This window comes from Anopheles funestus, chromosome X, assembly GCF_943734845.2.
Source record: "Anopheles funestus chromosome X, idAnoFuneDA-416_04, whole genome shotgun sequence".
NCBI lineage: Eukaryota > Metazoa > Arthropoda > Insecta > Diptera > Culicidae > Anopheles > Anopheles funestus.
In genome coordinates, this window is record NC_064597.1 from 10,855,802 (window position 1) to 10,874,991 (window position 19,190).

The following is a 19,190-nucleotide window of genomic DNA, read 5'->3' on the forward strand; positions in this document are numbered from 1 at the left end:
TCACCTTCGTAGGAACTTAATTTTCTTTCATGAAAAAGTAATCGTTTTTTTTCTAAAAAATGTTTAGTAATTCAATGTAGTTTACTTACCCGGCTAAACGATCGTTTATAAGCAGGATACTTTCCTTCCCAAAAACCTCAGGAAAGTATTTACTTCAGAAGATGCTTCTTCGCGGTCATTTTTGTTTTATACACTAGTATTTGCTTTTCCATTATTTTACATACATACTTCAATACACTTTGGCACAAAAAACACAATATTCACTAACAATGGCAATATTTTTTTTAATACACGATTTCATGGACATAACTTTTTTTTTCACCCAAAAACTACTAACACTTGCATTTTTTTTTCTTTGCACAAAAGCACATACACATTTCAATGCTCTTTGGCACATTTTAAAACACAACACTCGCCTATAATGATCACATTTTTAAATACACAACACATTTAACACAAATAAACATTTTATAATAAAACTCATTGAGAAAAGGACATCAATTTTTTCATTAAACAACAAACACTTCCTTTTTTCTATGCACAAAGCCACACACATACACACTTCAATGCGCTAAATGCTAAACACCACTAAAAAAATGAGGCCTAAAATAGCCACATTTCTTAATAAATAATTTCACAAAATAAACACTAAGCTCATTGAGAAATTAACATCTAACAAAAGGGACACTTTTTTCACCAAAAAAACAACCAACACATCCACTTTTTTTCTGTGCACTTTCCACAACATTTACCAAAAGTTTTTTTTAATATTTTTTCGAAATTTTATGAATTAGCCGAGCACTTTTATGCCATGGTTTTATGATAAAACTCGTTGACAAAATTCACTCCTCAAAACAAATAATTTGCAATAATTAATACACGCACTTGATTTTAAATTTCCTTACTCTCACGCACACAACGATAACAAATCACGAAAGATAGAACAAATCGTGTTATCGCCACTAACCACGACTTAACACGAAACCGTTAGCTCCGAAACAGCAATGGAGGATTAGTCAATCACAAAAGAGTTCATACAAAAGGTAAACGCACTCTAAGCGTCTTTCGCTATTTGCAATCGTTTTTTCAAGCTTTACACAGTGTTTTCCTTACAAAAAGGAAAATTAGAACGATTTATAATGCAATGAGCAAATAATATTTTGCATTTACTTTAGGAAAACAATACTGTTTATGAGTTTTGGGCCATTTTTCATTTAAACAATGGCATTCTTTATTCACTTACACTTGGTCACAAGCTTCACGGAGAGCTGACGCTACCACAAACTCAAGCCGACGCCGGCAATAATTTGACCACCAACAAATTTTCACTTTTTCACTTAATACCTAATCTTTCTTTATATACTCAAAGAAAGGATATCACTTTTTTCATTAAAAAACCAACGCTTGTTAAATTGTCAATGTACCGCGTGCTTTTCTTTCATAACTTTAACCTATTGCTGACCGATCGATACTGATCACAATTTCTCCTTTCCTAATGATCGTTATCGCTTCCTGCTTCGTTATCACGACGCACCCACACAACGATAATTGCCGAAGCGGGGTCGGCCCGATCATATCTTTCGCACTCTCTTCGCTCCTGCTGGAGACACGAATGAAAAAAAACCTCGTAATTCAACAACTCTTCGCTCCTCTCCTCTCCTCTCCTTTCCTCTCCTCTCTTAAATCCGTTCTTACATTTTTGGCGTGGAAAATGTAGGCGTATATGGGGCTGTTGTTGTAATTAGTAGGAAAACGCTTTAAATATGCATGGTCTTTGCCTCGAGCCGGTCGAGTGAAGTATTTCGGATGAAAGTCGGCGGTTCGAAAACAAGAATGAGTCAGGACGACGAGTTCTAACCTCTTCGATGAGGCTTCAAATTGACCTTGATCTATTTTTTTATAATTTGTCCTTGTATACCTAAACATTGCTAACAACTAAATTTGTCCTTTTTTATAATTCTACTTTAATTTGCCTTTTTTTAATTAAGTTCGATACAGCCTAGTGTCAGCGTTTCTTAACCCATCGCAGGCGCTTAACGATTAGATAGAAAAGGAGTCCCTTTCTCATATGATCCTGTTGGCGAGTGGGCCGTGACTAGAAGAAAGGCTTTCTTCTGTTACCAACATTCATACATCATTTCCATTCTTCAAGGTCCCTCTGAGCGGAGGCAGAAAGGGATTGCGCTTCCCAGGATATCCTGGATATCCCGGAGACTACTTCCTAATGTTCTATAGGCCGCCTTCAAGCCTGTAGAAGTAGATGCTGCTTGAAGATCTGGTATTTAAGTTATGTAAGTTATGCAGGATTTGCCTCATATTCAAGATTCCTCTAATAAACCCACTTTGAAAGCTTTCGGCACATTGTGTTTCATCAAACGCAAATCTGCAGTAGATAATTAGGGACAGGATCTTGCTTCTTGGATATCTTGGATCTTGAACTTGGATATCTCTTTATCCGTGTATCAATTTTATTGAAGCTTTAACCTTTATGTTACTGATAGACTAGTATTACCTTACACTATTTGTACACCGTAATGAAATAGAAGTAATTAAATTAGCCATAAGAAACATGTTTATTACCATCTGTCGAATAGCTGTTATTTATATGGCCTAGTATTTTACCTTAAATTTTAAAAGCAGTAGCTATCAGTCGCTGTCGGAGGATAACGATACGATACGGCGCCGTCGTTTCTTGTTTGCTGCAGAAGATTGTTTAACGGATCCGTTTGTCTGCTTGTTACTTCGGCGACGCCTCTTGATCAACCGTTCGGCCATCTCAAGCTCAGACAGTTCAGAGTCCGAACTCACCATAGTGTTGTCGTTGATGAACGACATCTGCAAGTCCTCTTCAGCCATATCCACTTCATCCTCTTCCGTGAAGTGTATATCGGTGTTGTTTAGTATTGAACGATGGGCCGCATTACATAATCCATTGGATGGCATTTTGAAGGCCCCACGGCGTACAAGCGGACTGCGCACGGACTGTAAATAAACCGCACGCATGTCCACCGTACAAGGCTCATCGTCAGAAGCAGTAATGAACCCTGACAGTGCGTTCATGTCATCATCTTCATCATCGACATTATCGCCGTACCCGTCGTCATCATCCGAAACTGCAGCTTGTGTTTGTAGAAATTCGCGACCAGCACGTTTAGGTTTTCGTTGTTTGTTTCGACGATTTGACGCATTCGAAGAGCGTATCTGTAGAAAAAAAAACAACCGAAAATGGTACATTTAATAAAGATTTATGTAAGCCTATTATTTTAATTTAAAAGCTACTGTAGCATTCACCTCAACAGCAGAATGGAAAATGTCGTCCTCTTTCTCTTCGACGCTTACTGGTGACTTCGGACGGTGAAAAATACTTTGAGATTCGCCGTCATTTCTTTCCTCCATCAAGCTCTCCGTGCTGGAATTGATTCTATGAGCGGTAACACGTCGAATCTGTTGCCCGATAATACTTTCATCCATGTCTACACGTTCAGTCTGGGAATTATTGTCTACCGGGTCACTTATCTCACATGGTTGCTTCGCATTTTCCACACTTCGTACTGGTGACCGTTTCGCATAAGAAGCTTCAAAATATGGTGATTTACCAGGGAGACAGTACATCTCGTCTCGGTTAATGTCGCCACCCTCGGTTTTGCGATTTTGCAAACGTAAGGTTGACAATTTTTTGGGACTACAAACTTTAGATTGTGTTGTGCTATAGGGCCTGCATTCGTTAATGCTCTCATCCTCGAACACTAACTCAGCGGTACCTAAGTCAAAGTTTTTCCAACTTTTCTTACGACCATTTTCTAACATGGTCTCAGTTTTGTTCCGGTTATCCGAGATAATTTCGAGATTCGTCCGCTCCTCCTCCGTCACAAGTTCCTCAGGTATATTCGTTGTTCGCTCGGATTTAAGCTCACCGAACAGATTCCTACTGATAGATGGTTCCTTGGGAGCCGTCTTTTCGTCCGTTTGCTTTCGTTCGCTAACTGCAGTAACTCTTTCCGGCACTAACTCATCAGCGCTATCGTCCTCAAAGATATCTTCCAAACTTTTAAGATGAAAATATTCGAAAACCATCCCTTGTGAAACGTTACCCCTAGACTCTTTTATCGGTTGTGATGGAGCAGCAGTACGATTAGTGATGCTGGGACTAGAGCATGCGAGTATGGCTTGTTTTGGAGTTTTACTTTTCTGCACCGAACGGTTAAATGCCAGCAAAAGTGGACTGTTGCATAAATCCTTCGGTGAGGAGGTGCATTGCTTCTTGAGTTTTTTTAGTGTGGATAAGCGTGTTTTTTTATCGCTACCGTTTATAGGTTCTTTTGCCGGCTTACTTGTACCTTCCCACAGGCATGTGCCGGTAAACGTCGTTTCCAGCGCACAGAACGACGAATCGAAGAGATTCGAAATAGACCTGTCCGTAGCTAAACTCTCATCAGCAGCTTGACTCTGCACATCTACACCACCACCCGTCTCGTGTGGTACCAACTCCGGAAGATCAAGCGGATCATCCAGCACTGGTACGTTAATGGGTGGTTCCTGCTCAACTATTTTGTCGTGCCTAGCAGCATGTAGTAGCTTCTGACCGTACAGAAACTTTTGCCGGCACAATTGTTTGTAATGCCGCACCAAGGGTTGTATAAGTGCGTCGATAGCAACTTGAGCGTCCGTGCGACCTTGACGAATTGTTTTATCGATCGGTATGGATGTATTTCCTATATCCAACCGATCGTTCGAACTATTTTTGTCTCTCTGTTTAGGTGATTCTACTGCAAAAATATCCCGCTCATTAGCATCCAGCACATCCGTTCGTTGCAGTGGAAAAAAATCTCTTACGTCTCGCGTTTTCGTGGTGGTCTTATTTCGTTTCGGCGACGGTTCGACTGCATCGTTCGCTTCATTCTTTCGTCTGGTATATTTTCTCTTCCGACCACTGTCCTTAGTAGTAGTGTGAACATCGCCGTCGGACGAATCCGCACCTGCGTCACGTACCGTTGCTTGCTCGTCGGGAATGTTCATGTACATTGTTACGCACTCGGGTTGTAACCCGGCCGGTACGAGACGGGGCGAATGTGGATAAAGGATACCCAATATATCTTTGCTACGGGCCAGCTGTTGGTTCGTTTTGTCCTTCGATGCGAGCACCTGCTTCAGTGTGTCATGTTCCTCACCCTCGGTAACGAGCATCAGCACACGCCCGACACGTTGCCGCCCCGTACGGCCTATCCGCTGCACGAATCGCATCGGATTTTTTGCAATGTCAAAGCACACTATTAAATCGACCTCACCAACGTCGATGCCTTCCTCGGCGACACATGTTGCGATCAGGGTGTTGTAAGTACCAGAACGGAAGTGACGCATGACGTCAATCTGTTCCTGTTGTGCTACTCGAACACCGTTGGCTCCACCTTGTCCTAAAAGGAAAACACACACATATAGTGGATCAATGTTTATTCAATTAAATAAAGATACTAGCTTAATAAACAAGACAACAACGAACAAAAATTAAATATTTCTTATTTATAGATGAAATGCTGACTGTACAGATAAATTAAATAAATTAAATATTTCTTGTTTTTGGGTGAAATGTTTCCGTACAGAAAGACAAACCAATCAGAAAAGAAAACACTTTCTTACCAACAATGCAGTTTGGTCGTATCAAAGGTTGATTGTTGCCTAGCATACGTTTGATCATTGAAACCGAATCTCGAAACTCGCAAAACACAATCGCTTTCGAGTCTGGGAATTGTTTAAAAAATGTCATCAGCTGCTGTTCCAGTATGCGATACTTCGGATGCCCAAAATCAATATCATCGTTTCCGGTTATAATGGTCGAATCGTTCGAAATTTGCTGCTGCTGCTGCTGCTGCCGATGATGAAACTGTTCCCGTAGCTGCTCCAGAAAGGTTTTGATTTGTCGATCCTTTGCGACGAAATATTTCTCTTGCACGTTTGCCCCCGCACCATCGTCGAAGAAGTTCAAAAACGTCCGTATACCGTGCTTCACGAGCAAATCGAGCGCATGATACATGCTGATGCAAACGCCGAAATCAGCTAAAATAGTGCTATGATTTGGATGGCGCTGGTGAAGCGCATTTTCTCGAAATTGTTTCTGTCTCATAATGAGCATGCCAGGCGTTATGGTGCCGGGATACTGCATAAACACGTTCGATTCGAGTAAACGCTGCAGGTAGGGATTGACTAACCGCAGCAGATCCTTCCGCACGCGAGCAATCGTCTGCCCGAGCGGTATCACGATGGTGCGCACGTCCTTGCGGAACACGTACGGCAACACATCGATCGAGTTTTCCCAGCGCACCTCAACATGCGAGATGAGCAGATTCCTGATTACTTCGGCAACATCCTCCAGCGTGCGACCGGGTGTCGCGGACAGTGCCAACACACGAAAGTATGGATTGCGTTCGGCTATCCGCCGTATTACATCCGTGTACGCATACCGTCCCTTTGCCTTGTGCGCTTCGTCTATCACGATCAGCCGTACCTGTTGGACAGGAAACATTTGTTCGGCCGCTTCGAGATCCGCCAGCACGACCTGCGGCGTGGCGTAGAAAACTCGCTTCATTTGCCACAGGGAGGAGCGTTTGTGGCGCGGTTGCTTCCCGGTAACCTCCGCCGTATCCGACCGTGGTATGCCCATGATCCGGTAGCATGCCTCGATCTGCTGGCTGACGAGCGGGCGGGTCGGTGCCATGAAGATAACCTTCCCAGTAGGATACCAGCGGTAGATGTTGTACATCACGACCGCCGCTATGAAGGTTTTGCCCAGCCCGGTCGGTAAGACAACGAGCGTGTTCTTAAACAGCGCTGCCTCTGTGATCGTGAACTGATACCGTCTCATCGGATAGTTTGCCGGGTAAATCCAACTGTCACCGAGGCTTTGGTCGAATCCGTCGCAGTTGCCATTCCGCCGCAGTTTCATTCTGTACGGATCGTCTAGCAGATCCGTTACGCTCGTGTCCAACAGCTCCATATCGTTTAATTCGAACATATCGTTTCGCAACGCTGAATTATCCTGCAATGAGTAACTAGTTTGGTTCAGCACATCGGATCTGTTCTCGATATCATCCAGGGAATCGTTCGATGTGTTTCGCGCCATCGTGTTGATTGCAGTTTGATTTGTTCGAATGTTCCGTAACACCACTTTAAATATCACATTTAAAATATAAAAAAAGTATCACTAAATCGTGTATAACAAATATGGCTAGGCACTAAAAATATTAAACACGATATAAAACACACTTCCCGCGATGCAATGTACCCGCTTCTTTGCAAATTGTAAATTGTTGACAACTTTTGACGTTTAAACTTTGGTTTTTATTTTTCACCGGGGTAGCACCAAGTCCAACTTCTGCAGAACACAAATCACAATTCAAATCCTTATTTTTAAAATTTGTACCAGATCTTGAAAAGTATACTTTATTAGGTTTATTGAAACATTTTAACCTTATTAATACCATAATTTGGAGGAATAAATAAAGTAAAATATGAAAATAAAATGAAAACTTTCCATGCAACAAAGATTTCCTTTCAAAAGAAGACATTTTCACTTTAAATGCTGCTGTTGGAACATAGTAAAATGCTGTTACGAACTATTGCAGAGTATTGATTTCTATACAACGCGCAATTCTTTCTGTTTGTCAAAATACCTACCATCTCCCTCGGGTTCTTTCAATAATGCGCCTTAAAATTACACTTTGTTTTTGGGAGGAAGATGCGTGTTGTGGCTATCAAATGTTTGTTCGAATTAAAGATTGATAATGCATCTTGCAAGAAATTGAAAACACCAACAGAATTTTGGTGGTACACAACAGCATTAGCGCTACTGTCATCTCTCTTCGGAAGATATGAAAAAGCAAATGTTATTTTTACACAAAATACCACAGCGCAATAAATTTCTTGGTACTTTGCTTTCATCTGCCGTATCCTGGCTTACAGTACGTTGATAAGTAATAGCAATACACCTTTGCATTACCTGGTCAATGGAAACCCCATAACGTTTTGACCCATCCAGTTGAAGGTGAAAGTACAAATCATGATTGCAATCAACGGTACATACGGTCTACAATTTTATTTTGCTTGATAGGCCAAAATAACAGAGAAATGAAAGAACGGAAATTACTTATTTGCGATACCACATCTGCAGCGTCTTCATACGCTTGACCTTCTTCTGTAGCTGCAGCACGCCGTACAACAGGGCTTCAGCAGTCGGTGGGCATCCGGGCACGTAAATGTCGACCGGAATAATCCGGTCGCAACCGCGCACCACCGAGTACGAGTAATGGTAATAGCCGCCACCGTTTGCGCAGCTACCCATCGAGATGACCCAGCGCGGTTCCGGCATTTGGTCGTACACCTTGCGCAGGGCTGGTGCCATCTTGTTGGTCAGCGTACCTGCCACGATGATCACATCCGCCTGGCGCGGTGAGGCACGAAATACGACACCGAATCGATCCATGTCGTAGCGTGGGGCGGCAATGTGCATCATCTCCACGGCACAGCACGCCAGCCCGAACGTTAGCGGCCAGATCGAACCTTTGCGACCCCAGTTCAGTACATCATCCAGCCGAGCCACTGTCCAGTCGGCCCAGTTCGATTGCTTCGTACCGAACGGGGAGTACGGAAGCTTTTCCGGTTTGTCTTTCTCAACCACCGGCAAGGTGGCCTTTGATCGTAAAACTTGTGCGGCACCGTTGGTTGATGGTAGCAACAGTGCCTTCGTCAACAGCGGACGAACGGCCAACATTTTGCTGATTGAACCTGCCTTCCTAGTCCGTGCGCTGCTCTAGAAGATGGAAAACGAAAAGACAGCGAGCGGGAGTCTTAAAATACTTATCATAATAGTATTGCCGGACACGGAAAACAATGTTTTATTGCATTGATACGTATTTTCTTCGCTATTACCTCCGAATAAAATATCTACAAATTGAGACACACAGACCCGGGTTCGTTTTTACATAAGCTGATGGAAGAACAAACGAAAAAAACACACGTCCAAATTGACAATAATGACCAAGAATGTTAGGGAAAAGGTGTGACGGTTTGCATGAACAATTTGCATTTCAACATGAAAAAGAACAATTGCTTTTATTATAAAATCAGGGTGATTTTCACGTAAAAAGTAACAATTGTGATTAATTATAGTATGTGTCAGCTTCTTGAATTTTTACAGCCAAAATACACAGCCAGTACAGCTCATTAGAAAAGCGAAATACATATATGTTGTCATCCACTTCATCTATTTTCATGTTGTTCTTCAGTTATTATGCAAAATGTTATACAATGCTGCATTGCTGTATAAGCTAAGTGTCGTTATATTAGCTTTTGGGTAGGAAAGTGAAGTTTTACAAAAGCATTTTCTAAACAATGGTTCAGAAATCACGACTCAACCCAGAAACGGAAAAATACAAAACTGAAGTTAGTGTCTTTGTAAAAGATGATAAATTGTGTTTAATTGAGGTTTTGACGCCTCAATATCATTAAAATGAGGCGAATTCCCTTTTATAAAGTGAATTGCAATTTGTTTTTATTTTTTATGGCTGTGTTTATCTGCCAGTGAGTATGTAGAAACCTTTTGCTTGCTTGACAGTTGGAACTGTGCCTGCATATTCATTGAAACGCCATGACGTTTTTGTTCATTGTTTCGTCAGACTTGGTTGCAGTAGGACGTTTCGTGAAGAAGCGAACTAATTTATTATTTTCTCTTGGCTGTGTCCCCCCCCTGAACAAGGTAAGAGACTCCAGTCATTGGAAAAACGAGCAAGCAACAAACATCCATCTGTTTTGCTATTGGAATGGAAAAAAAGAAAACAAAACAGTCGCCATTTTGGGAATGGGGGTTTTTTCCGTGTTCCATTTTTACCTTGGGTTTACTTAGGCTGGTGCTCCTGTCTCTTTTCCCGTTTGTGCTAATGTATATATGTGTGTGTCGTCCATTTTGCAGGTAGTTTTCTTATAATCTATTTCCGAAGACCATCATTCGGGTGAAAACATCCGCACCAGACAAACGCACCGAAACCGAGGAAATTGTGTGTCTGTGTGTTTACGGACAAGTCCTTTGTGAACCAGGGGGCCACAAAATACGACATTAGGTAGGCAATATTTCCTTGAACGTTCGTAGCGAAACCATTCATAACCAACAAGGAATATAATCATGTATCCCCCACCTCGCGTTACACATCCCAAGTTCGTAGTGATTTATTCGTGCGTCGATTGAAGAAAAAAAAATAACCATGGAGCTGCCCTTTCCTTTCTTTACCAAGGGTTGGAAAATCATCTTTTCCATCGGTCGCAAGCCTCCTTCCACCCTCCCAACCTCACATCTGTGCATTGCGAGAGTGCATGTCAGTGGCGTTTGAGTGAAAAAAAGGAAAATTTGATGTGCAATAGTTTTCACTTTCTTTCACGACTAACGTGTCACTGTAGCTGTATCGGTTGCAAGCTCTCTTGCTTTACGGAGGGTTTCGAGCAAACACGGGGCATTCGGTAGTTCGGTATTCAGTTCTGCAAATCTTCTCATGCAATGTATTTGTTTTCTTTTTCTCCGTTTTTGTATGCATTTCTTTTTTTCTCTCTCTTCACTACAGAAATGAACCACAATCGGGTTATTTCACATTGGGAGGAAAGGGAACAAAACGGCACGCTGACACCGGAGGTGATAGTTTTCTATTTACAAAACATTGCTGGAAGTTTCGTGACATCGCCGGCACTAAAATCGGAAGACGCGGCCGACCAGCTACCGGAACAGCAACATGAAGGGGAGGACGCGCACGGCAGTAATGCCTTCCTGATAGGGAACGCGCTTTTCAACGAACCCGGCGCTAGAGCGGCCACCGTCTCGGTTATAGAACGGTTCGTCTGTGGACCGAATCCGGATGAATTTCTGGAACAAATCAAACAGACCGACACCGTATCGTCCGTGTGCGGACGCGTGTTTAAAATCGGCGAACCAACTTACAGCTGTCGCGAATGTAGTAAGTAATCACTTTACATCCAATTATATGACCTTTTGTGGCTGGAGCCGGGTGATTTATCGTAGAATCATAAACTACTTTGAGTAGACTGCAGCATTCGACAAGCTTTGTGGTTTTTTAAAGGCAACAGCACAAATTTGTATTTGAATTGTCCCTGTTTTGTGTCAGTAATTTACCTTTCAACCCTGCATTGCACATTTTATGCAGCGAAAGTTAAATTTTCATCGGTAGAAGGGAAAAATCAACTCATAAATTCTATTTTTAATCTAACTCTTCTAACTGTCGATATTGCGGGAACTGTAATCGCACGTGAAATAACAAAAGATGCTAAACATTTTCTACTGGAGTGTCGAGTTATTTGTACACGTGCTGTAGCTTTACAGCTGAAACGTGGCTAGCTTAATTTGGACAAACTATTTGCCTCTCAAAGGGCTATAGAACGAAGGTTGAATAAACATATTATTTCATTTTAAGCTTAAATATAAATAGCTTAACAGTTCAAGGTACAAAAAAGAACCAATTTTGTTTAAGGAAGATAAGCATTTTGGCAAAATATTCTAGTGAACTTTTTTTTCCTTTTTTGACATATTAGATTTTCCCGGATTGTTAGTTTCAATATTATGTTATTATATTTTCCAGGTATGGATCCAACATGTGTGCTGTGCTCGACATGTTTCAAAAAGTCAGTGCATCGTACGCATAAATACAAAATGGCCACTTCCGGTGGCGGTGGTTGCTGTGATTGTGGCGATGTAGAAGCTTGGAAGAAATTTCCCTTTTGTGAGGAACATGCCGTAAGTATGCGAAAGGTTTTCGAACTGTGTATTATTATTTTTCTTTTGCTTTTGAGTTTGTTACAGTTAAACTAGTAATCGGTTGACAGTTCGAGGTCGAATTGTCATACGGTCGAGCACGCCAGTTTCACGAACACATCCGATTAAATTAGCTTCGACAATGAAAAACATCCCGGCACAACAAACAACACAATAAACCTTCGTTTTTCCAACCATCAACAGAGCATTTCCGATGATAAGGCACAAGGCGAACAGCAGCAGGTGCCGTTATCGGATGACAAAAAGACGCGCTGCGGGATCGCGTTTCGTGCCATACTGGACTACTGCATGCAGACGTTGCAAATGTACGGCACCGGTAACCTTCCCGAATGGGAGGATGACGAAAATACACACTGTACGATTCTATACAACGACGAAACGCACACGTTTGAGCAGGTAGGAGAAAGAGAAAATAGGGTTTGGAAAAAAAAAGACTAAATGAAATAGAAATGTTCTTTACCAATCGGGTTTGTCAACTATGTTTTCGCAGGTTATCCAAACGTTAACGTCAATAGTGAAATGCGAGCATAAAACAGCGATCGAATACGTGACCAGTATTGACCGTGAAGGGCGCGCAGTGGTGAAATGCGCCTCGTTTGAGGTGTGCAAAAAGCTGAAGGAGGATATCGAAAATAAGGCGATGCGTTCGTCCGCATTGCATAGCCGAACGCTTCCGTTGAAGGTGACGGTTATGCATCGTAACGAAGTCGCCTGTCAGCATCTGGCAATGCAAATGCTTTCATGGTACATACCTAGCGATTCGCTCTTTTTTTTTTGGGGGGAGGGAGATCCCTTTTTATGTCTTCGTTTTTAATTTTTTAACATCTTTCAGGTTTCAGGAGTTTCTGACCAAACATTCGTCGTTCCGTAGTATTTTTGCTGACACGATCACGAAACCGCAGGAGGCGTACAATCTGAAGTTCATCCTCAGCAACGATCACAACCTGTGGAAGTCGGCAAGAACCTCCTGGCACCGGTTGCTCATCTCGGGCATGCTGATGGACTACGACAACAAAAAGCAGCTAGCGATCACGTTTACGAAACTGTACGCCTCGCTGATGCAAGATTTTATCCGCGACGATCACTACCATTCGTTCTCGATCGTTTCGCTGAGCGTGCAGCTGTTTACCGTACCGACGATTGCGCACTATCTGATCGAGAAGGAATCGGCCTTCTTCAAGCTGATGCACACATATTTCTCCGAAGCGATCGATAAGTATGTGAAAAACCGGCAGCTGGTGTTTGTGAAAAACACCTCCACACTGAACGCGTTCAAGCGGGCCGGATACATACTGATCGATTTGAAGTATCTGCTAAGCTTCAAGCCGGACAAATGGACGAACGAGTTGCGTACCGGGTTTTTGCACGGTTTGCAGCAGCTGATACGTTTGCTAAAGTTTATGCAGGGCATGGATGCGGCGACGCGCCAGGTTGGCCAGCATCTCGAGTACGAGCAGGAGTGGGAAACGGCTTTCACGCTACATCTGAAGCTGTCGCACCTGATAACGCTCGTGCTGGAATGGTGCGCCACCGATCGTATCGTGCTGGGCAAAGTGTTTCGCATGGTAATGTCGTCGCTGAACGAAACGAAATTTATTGCGCAAGAATCCGAAACGGTTGTACGGTGTGCGGCGAATCATAGTGCCACCTGCTTGACGTACGACGTCCTATCGCGTCCGGTTTCGGTACATCTACCGCTGACCCGTTTCCTTGCCGGACTGTATACCGTGTTTGAACGGCACGATTTTACGTTCGCGACGTTCGTTTCGAACACGTCCGACTATCCGACGCCGGAACAGATCATTGAGCCGGTACTGTGCGCCCGCACGATGATGTCGCAGGTACACGCGGGCATGTGGCGCCGTAACGGGTACGCACTGATCAATCAGCTGTTTTTCTACCGCAACGTCAAGTGCCGGTACGAGATGCTCGATCGCGATATCGTCATCCTGCAGATCGGTGCCTCACTGATCGAGGCAAACGAGTTCATCATCCACGTGCTGAACAAGTACAAGCTGCTCGAGTGGCTCGAAAAGGATCTGCAGGAAAGGCCGCGCGGTACGGAAGCAACCGGTGGTGATGATGATTACATCCGCCAAACCGGTGTACTGATCGAGGAGTTTCTCGAGCTGCTGATCGCGGTGATCGGCGAACGGTACGTGCCCGGTGTCGGCGATGTGACGGAAAGCGACCGAATTAAGAAAGAAATCGTACAGCAGCTGTGCATCAAGCCGCACTCGCACTCGGAGCTGAGTCGGGCGCTAAACGAAGATAACTGTAGCGAAATCATGTTCGAGTCCGTGATCGACGATGTGGCCGTGTTCGAGAAGCCGAATGCCGCGGAAAAGCGGGGCATGTACATACTGAAGCAGGAATACTACAGCTGGTACAATCTCTACTTCTATCACTACACAAAGGAGGATAAGTCCAAATCGGAGGAACGGCAACGAATACAGAAGAAGGAAAAGAACGAACTGGTTTGCTGTCCGCCACCCTTCCTACCAAAGTTGACCCAATTGTTTAAGTACGGCCACAACCACCACCACAATTGTCCTTTTTTTGGGCGTTTGAAGCTAATTTTCTTTTTGCAATCATTTTTAGTAATATTCCAAATCTACTGCATTGTGACGTGATGCTCAAAATTATTAATGTTATATTAAGCCGTGCGCTTGATTTAAATTCAATGACCTTCACCGAAGGACAACTGCAACGAGTAAGTAATTTTACGCAAGTTTTTATTAATTCTTACGTGGAGAACACACAAAACTAAATAATTTTACTTTCATTGTAGGTGCTACACCTGATAGGATATGCCATTCAGGAGGAGGAGTCCGGTAACTATCCATTCATGCAGTTCTACGAAAGAAGTCAAATCATCAAGCTTTTGCCGCTGCTGGAAGATCTTTCCAAGAGTCCAAGGGTATGTAAAATAGAGAAAAAAAATCATAAAGAACCCGACAATTGGATATGGATAAAATTACGACTAAAGAAAATAATTTCATAAAAAAATCCATAAAACAAAGCATAATTTTTTTAATCGCTATTCGTCGTCGATACATCCATTAGGGGACGGCCCGGTGGTGTATGTGATAAACGGCGCCCGTCCACACGGCAGGACCGGGTTCAAATCCCATCCGGATCGTCCCTCCGTAGCAAGGATTGATTATCCGGCTACGTGGTAAAAATAAGTCTAGTAAGCCAGAAATGACCGGCATGACCTTAGAGGTCGTTAAAAGCCAAGAAGAGAGAAGAGAGAGAGACATTCATTAGAGTGCCATTTTACGGCGAAACTTTTCGGCTCTATAGCGTTCTTATAAGCGATTCGATGACGTGTACGTTCATGAAAGGTGTACATGAAAGGATTGTTATCAGTTGTTTGAAAGCGATTAAGATTGTGTGAAAAGGCATTTCGATGATGGAAGCAATTATCGACCTAGTGTTGAAAAGGTAAAAGCTATAAATTATGCATTTTATCTTTATTTTTTTTTGTTTTTTTTTAGGTTGAATCACTGCGGGATCTGTTACGCTGGACAATACAGAGCTACAAAGCGATGGAGGCAAAACGTCTCAGCCTGATACAGGGTGAGATAGATCGGGCCGAATCGAGTGGTAGCGGCCTATCGTCCGTTGATGCGGATCGCCTAGAAAAGGAGGAGCGTGCCAAGCTGGCGGCAAAACGACGTGCCCAGGTAATGGCACAGATGCAGAAGGCACAGCAAATGTTTATGACCACACATCCGGATATGTTTACGAACGAGGGTGAGGAAGCGGCCGAACCGAAGGAAGGGGAACCGGCGGTAGAAGCGGATATGGATTGGCAGACGACGAGCGCAACGTTGGTAGCGCTCGGACCGAAACGGACCCCAATACGGCCGGCCGATACGGCGGCGCTGCAGTACTCGTGCATCCTCTGCTCGGAGAAAACCGTACTCGGTACGTACGAATCCGTCAGCATGGTGTACGCAGCATTCGTGCAGCGTTCGAGCGTGTTGTCGCGTTACACGCAGACGGACGAACGGGGCATACTGCAGCTGATCGAAACGGGTACGCATCCATCGCCGCATCTGACCACGTGTGGGCACGTGATGCATTCGACTTGTTTCGATAAGTACTTTAACAATGAGGTCATTAAGGAAAATCGGCGCCCGTACCGTAACCGTGCCCCGATTCTGTTTGACATCGAGAAGAATGAATTTCTCTGCCCGTTGTGTCGTTTTCTGAGCAACTGTCTGTTGCCATTGTTACCGCCGCATGAGACGATCACCAGCAGCGCTAAGGCACGGGTGGATGCGGCAGTGAAGGCGGCTGGTTTCAACGAAATACCGGAGCTGCCGGTGACCCATCCGAATGAGTTTAATTTTTCACTCTGGTATTCGTTCACATCGGATTTTATGCGCAACGCGCTGGACCGTGTTGAACAGGCGGAACATAATTATGTGGAGTTGCGGCGTGCGATCCGTCGGGAGCGGCGTGCCTACGACCGTACGACGAGTTTCCGCGACCAGGAACAACAACCGATGAGCCTTGATCAGGAAGCGCCTGCTAACAATGAGGAACAGCAGCAACCGGCTCAAGGGGAGCAACCACAACCAACCGTTCCGGCGAATGAAACACCGGCCGTACCACAACCGCAAGGCGAGGAACAAGCCCCACCACCGCCACAGCAACAGGACGCACCGCAACCGCAAGGCGAAGAACAAGCGGAACAGCAGACGGACGATGATTCACTCGATGGGTACGAAACGAATGATCTCCCATCGACGGACGATGACGTGAACTACAGTGATGAGGATATGGATTGGATTCGGGTACCACCGGCCCAGCTAACCACATCCGTGCTGAAGGAGGTGGAACCGAAGCACGGTGTACGTTTGCGCTACTACGGCACGTTGCGCGATCCACCGTTAATTGGTCGGCTGTTCGATCGCACGATCAAGTATGCGCTACTAACGTTCGCAAAGAATGTGCGCAGCTTCACAACCGTACCGTACAAGGCGAAACGCTTTGCCGAATATCTCGCACCGTGGGTAACGCTTTCGTACACGATCAAATCGATCGAGATGCAGCTGCGCGTACTACAGCGTCCACTTGGTAGTGAACTGTCCATCCGCTACTCCACCTGTCTGAGTGGGCTGGTGCGGGCAGCCTGCGCTATGGGTCCGCTAGTACCGACGGTACTGGTGCAGCATCGCATGCTACTATTTATGGCCGACATATACGAAACACTGTTCGGGCACAAACCGTCCCAATCGTTCTTCGATTGGGATCTGTTCGGGTTGCTTAACACCTGCCTGTTCACGACACGCTCCGTTGTTTATAGCTTTGTACGTCAGCAACGCATCCCCAAGGGTGACGCACTGGATCATTCAATAGTGCTTGCCATCTTTATGGTGAATATGCTGCGCACGATCATAACGTCCGTCACCGGCATTGATCCACCGATGGTATCCGACCCGGAACATCAGCCGAACGAACAACCGAACGTGGACGATACCATTACGCTTACGGATGCTGAGCGTAATTTACTGCTGCTGTATCAACAGTACAACATCCATCAGCCACACCCGGACGAGAAGGCGGAAACCATCAGCCGTAGCACGGTTGCGGAACAGAAGCGGCTCTGCCAGCTGCTGATAAACGATATCAAATCGCAAAGCTATACGCTGCTGCGGTGCTGCTGTTTGCTGTTTCACGGCATTACCGATATCGAGCTGCCCCAGTGTACGGATGTGCCGGAGCACGATTACCATCCGATGATGACGTATCTCGACCTGCAGGAGGATCCGCTCGTTTACCTAAACACCGGTCAGCAGACGTACGAAATGATCGAACGGTTGGCGTTCTGCAACTCGGATCAAATCAATCGGATGCGCTATGCGCGGCAGGCCCAGCTGCTCGGTGAACCGAGGGCCCTGTTTCAGGCGGCACCACCCGTCCGCCGGTTGATCGATCTGCCGGAAGATTATAGCGATCTGATTAACAGCGTATCGCTGTTTACCTGTCCGAACAACATACGGGACGATTCGCGCAACCCGACCATGTGTTTGGTGTGTGGCGTCATACTTTGCTCCCAGTCGTTCTGCTGCCAGAAGGAGCTGGAAAACAGTTCGGTCGGTTCGTGCACGTACCATACGGCGGAGTGTGGTGCCGGTATTGGGATCTTCCTGCGCATACGCGATGCCGAAATATTGCTGCTCGGTATCAACAAGGGTTGCTTCATTCCGGCACCGTACGTCGATGAGTACGGTGAAACGGACCAAGGGTTGCGGCGTGGCAATCCGCTCCGTCTCTGCAAGGAACGGTACCAGAAGGTGTATCTCATCTGGCTCAAGCACGATCTGCACGAGGAGATAACGCGGCGTAACGAGGCACAGCAAACCTTATTTGCTACCCAGTGGCAGAACCTTTAAAAGGGAGGGAACAGGATCATCGGTCCTCTCTCGCCGCTGTGGACGCTGGAAGATTGGCAGTAAACTTATTTTTTATTCGTTTTTTTTTTATTTTGTATCCTGTGAAACAATGAAGAAGAATGGAAGAAAAAAAAAACACAGAATCACGCGGTGTTATTTAACGCACACCCCCTGAAACAGCAGGGTTCTCGAGATGAACCGGCGATTGTGTAACCGGTATGTGTGTTAATATGTGTGTGTGTGTGCGTGTCTTATGTACATTTGCATGTATATATTTTAGTAATGGCGAAAACCCCGAAATACGGCGAAATATGGCTACCTTTGAAAAAAAAAAAAACAGAAAGATTAGAGCAAAAACAAGAAGAAAAAAAACCCAGAAGAACAGAGAAAACATTCGTTCACCGCGTGACGGAAAAATGGAAGTAAAACCCTATTAGCTTATTCATATATATATATAAATATATTCGAAACAGGTTAGGCAGCAGGAACTGAAGAAATGGATTTAGACTCCCTTTTAGTGTGGAGCTTCTTCTCTCGGTAAGAGCAGACAAGTTTAGGGAAGGATTCAAAATTCTCTTTGAATTTGTGTATGGGGCAATGGGGGATGAAATGGTCTTACCAAGGCGAAAAAAAAACATCTGGAATGAAGATACGTACAGGAAACAGCATGTAAGAGCGAAATTATGGACAGTTTTTGGAGGAAATGAGAAACTCAAAAAAGATGTTTTGCAGAGAAGGATGTACGAGGGTAGGGGTGTTGTTTGCAGGCAGAATGGAGTACTAGGAAGGATAAGACTGAAGCAAAGAAAACTAGACCATACAAGAATTTCTCCAAGGATTAAAGCATTTGTCTTGACTTTTCTTTCTCCATATCCATCGATATATTATATATATATATAAATTACCGTTGCTTTTTTTGTTGTGTGATTCTATTTTACGTTTGTGCCGTTTCGCTTTGG

The 19,190-nt window shown here is 44.4% G+C and overlaps 3 protein-coding genes across 5 annotated transcripts; 1 reads left to right on the top strand and 2 right to left on the bottom strand.

Moving 5' to 3' along the window:
* Window positions 1-1,846: 1,846 nt before the first annotated feature.
* Window positions 1,847-7,941, bottom strand: LOC125767788 (uncharacterized). Its single transcript, XM_049434688.1, has 3 exons — window positions 5,635-7,941; window positions 3,292-5,411; window positions 1,847-3,201 (listed from the first exon to the last, which is right to left on the bottom strand). Exons 1-3 carry the CDS (start codon window positions 7,112-7,114, stop codon window positions 2,647-2,649), a joined length of 4,155 nt encoding a protein of 1,384 aa, XP_049290645.1. The 5' UTR covers window positions 7,115-7,941; the 3' UTR covers window positions 1,847-2,646.
* Window positions 7,942-8,054: 113 nt separating this feature from the next.
* On the bottom strand, window positions 8,055-9,055 carry LOC125767914 (NADH-quinone oxidoreductase subunit B 2). 2 transcript variants are annotated; one of them, XM_049434886.1, is made up of 2 exons: window positions 8,920-9,055; window positions 8,055-8,800 (listed from the first exon to the last, which is right to left on the bottom strand). In XM_049434886.1, exon 2 carries the CDS (start codon window positions 8,759-8,761, stop codon window positions 8,138-8,140), a length of 624 nt encoding a protein of 207 aa, XP_049290843.1. In that variant the 5' UTR covers window positions 8,762-8,800; window positions 8,920-9,055; the 3' UTR covers window positions 8,055-8,137. The 2 variants fall into 2 exon arrangements, with proteins under 2 accessions (XP_049290843.1, XP_049290851.1); XM_049434894.1 differs by having other exon boundaries at window positions 8,055-8,795; window positions 8,920-9,037.
* A 536-nt stretch (window positions 9,056-9,591) lies between these two features.
* On the top strand, window positions 9,592-18,574 carry LOC125767776 (E3 ubiquitin-protein ligase UBR1). Of its 2 annotated transcripts, XM_049434671.1 has the most exons (10): window positions 9,592-9,745; window positions 9,959-10,106; window positions 10,602-10,988; window positions 11,628-11,782; window positions 12,005-12,217; window positions 12,312-12,565; window positions 12,654-14,345; window positions 14,423-14,534; window positions 14,613-14,741; window positions 15,322-18,574. In XM_049434671.1, exons 3-10 carry the CDS (start codon window positions 10,604-10,606, stop codon window positions 18,229-18,231), a joined length of 5,850 nt encoding a protein of 1,949 aa, XP_049290628.1. In that variant the 5' UTR covers window positions 9,592-9,745; window positions 9,959-10,106; window positions 10,602-10,603; the 3' UTR covers window positions 18,232-18,574. The 2 variants fall into 2 exon arrangements, with proteins under 2 accessions (XP_049290628.1, XP_049290636.1); XM_049434679.1 differs by lacking the exon at window positions 9,959-10,106.
* The last annotated feature ends 616 nt before the right edge of the window (window positions 18,575-19,190 follow it).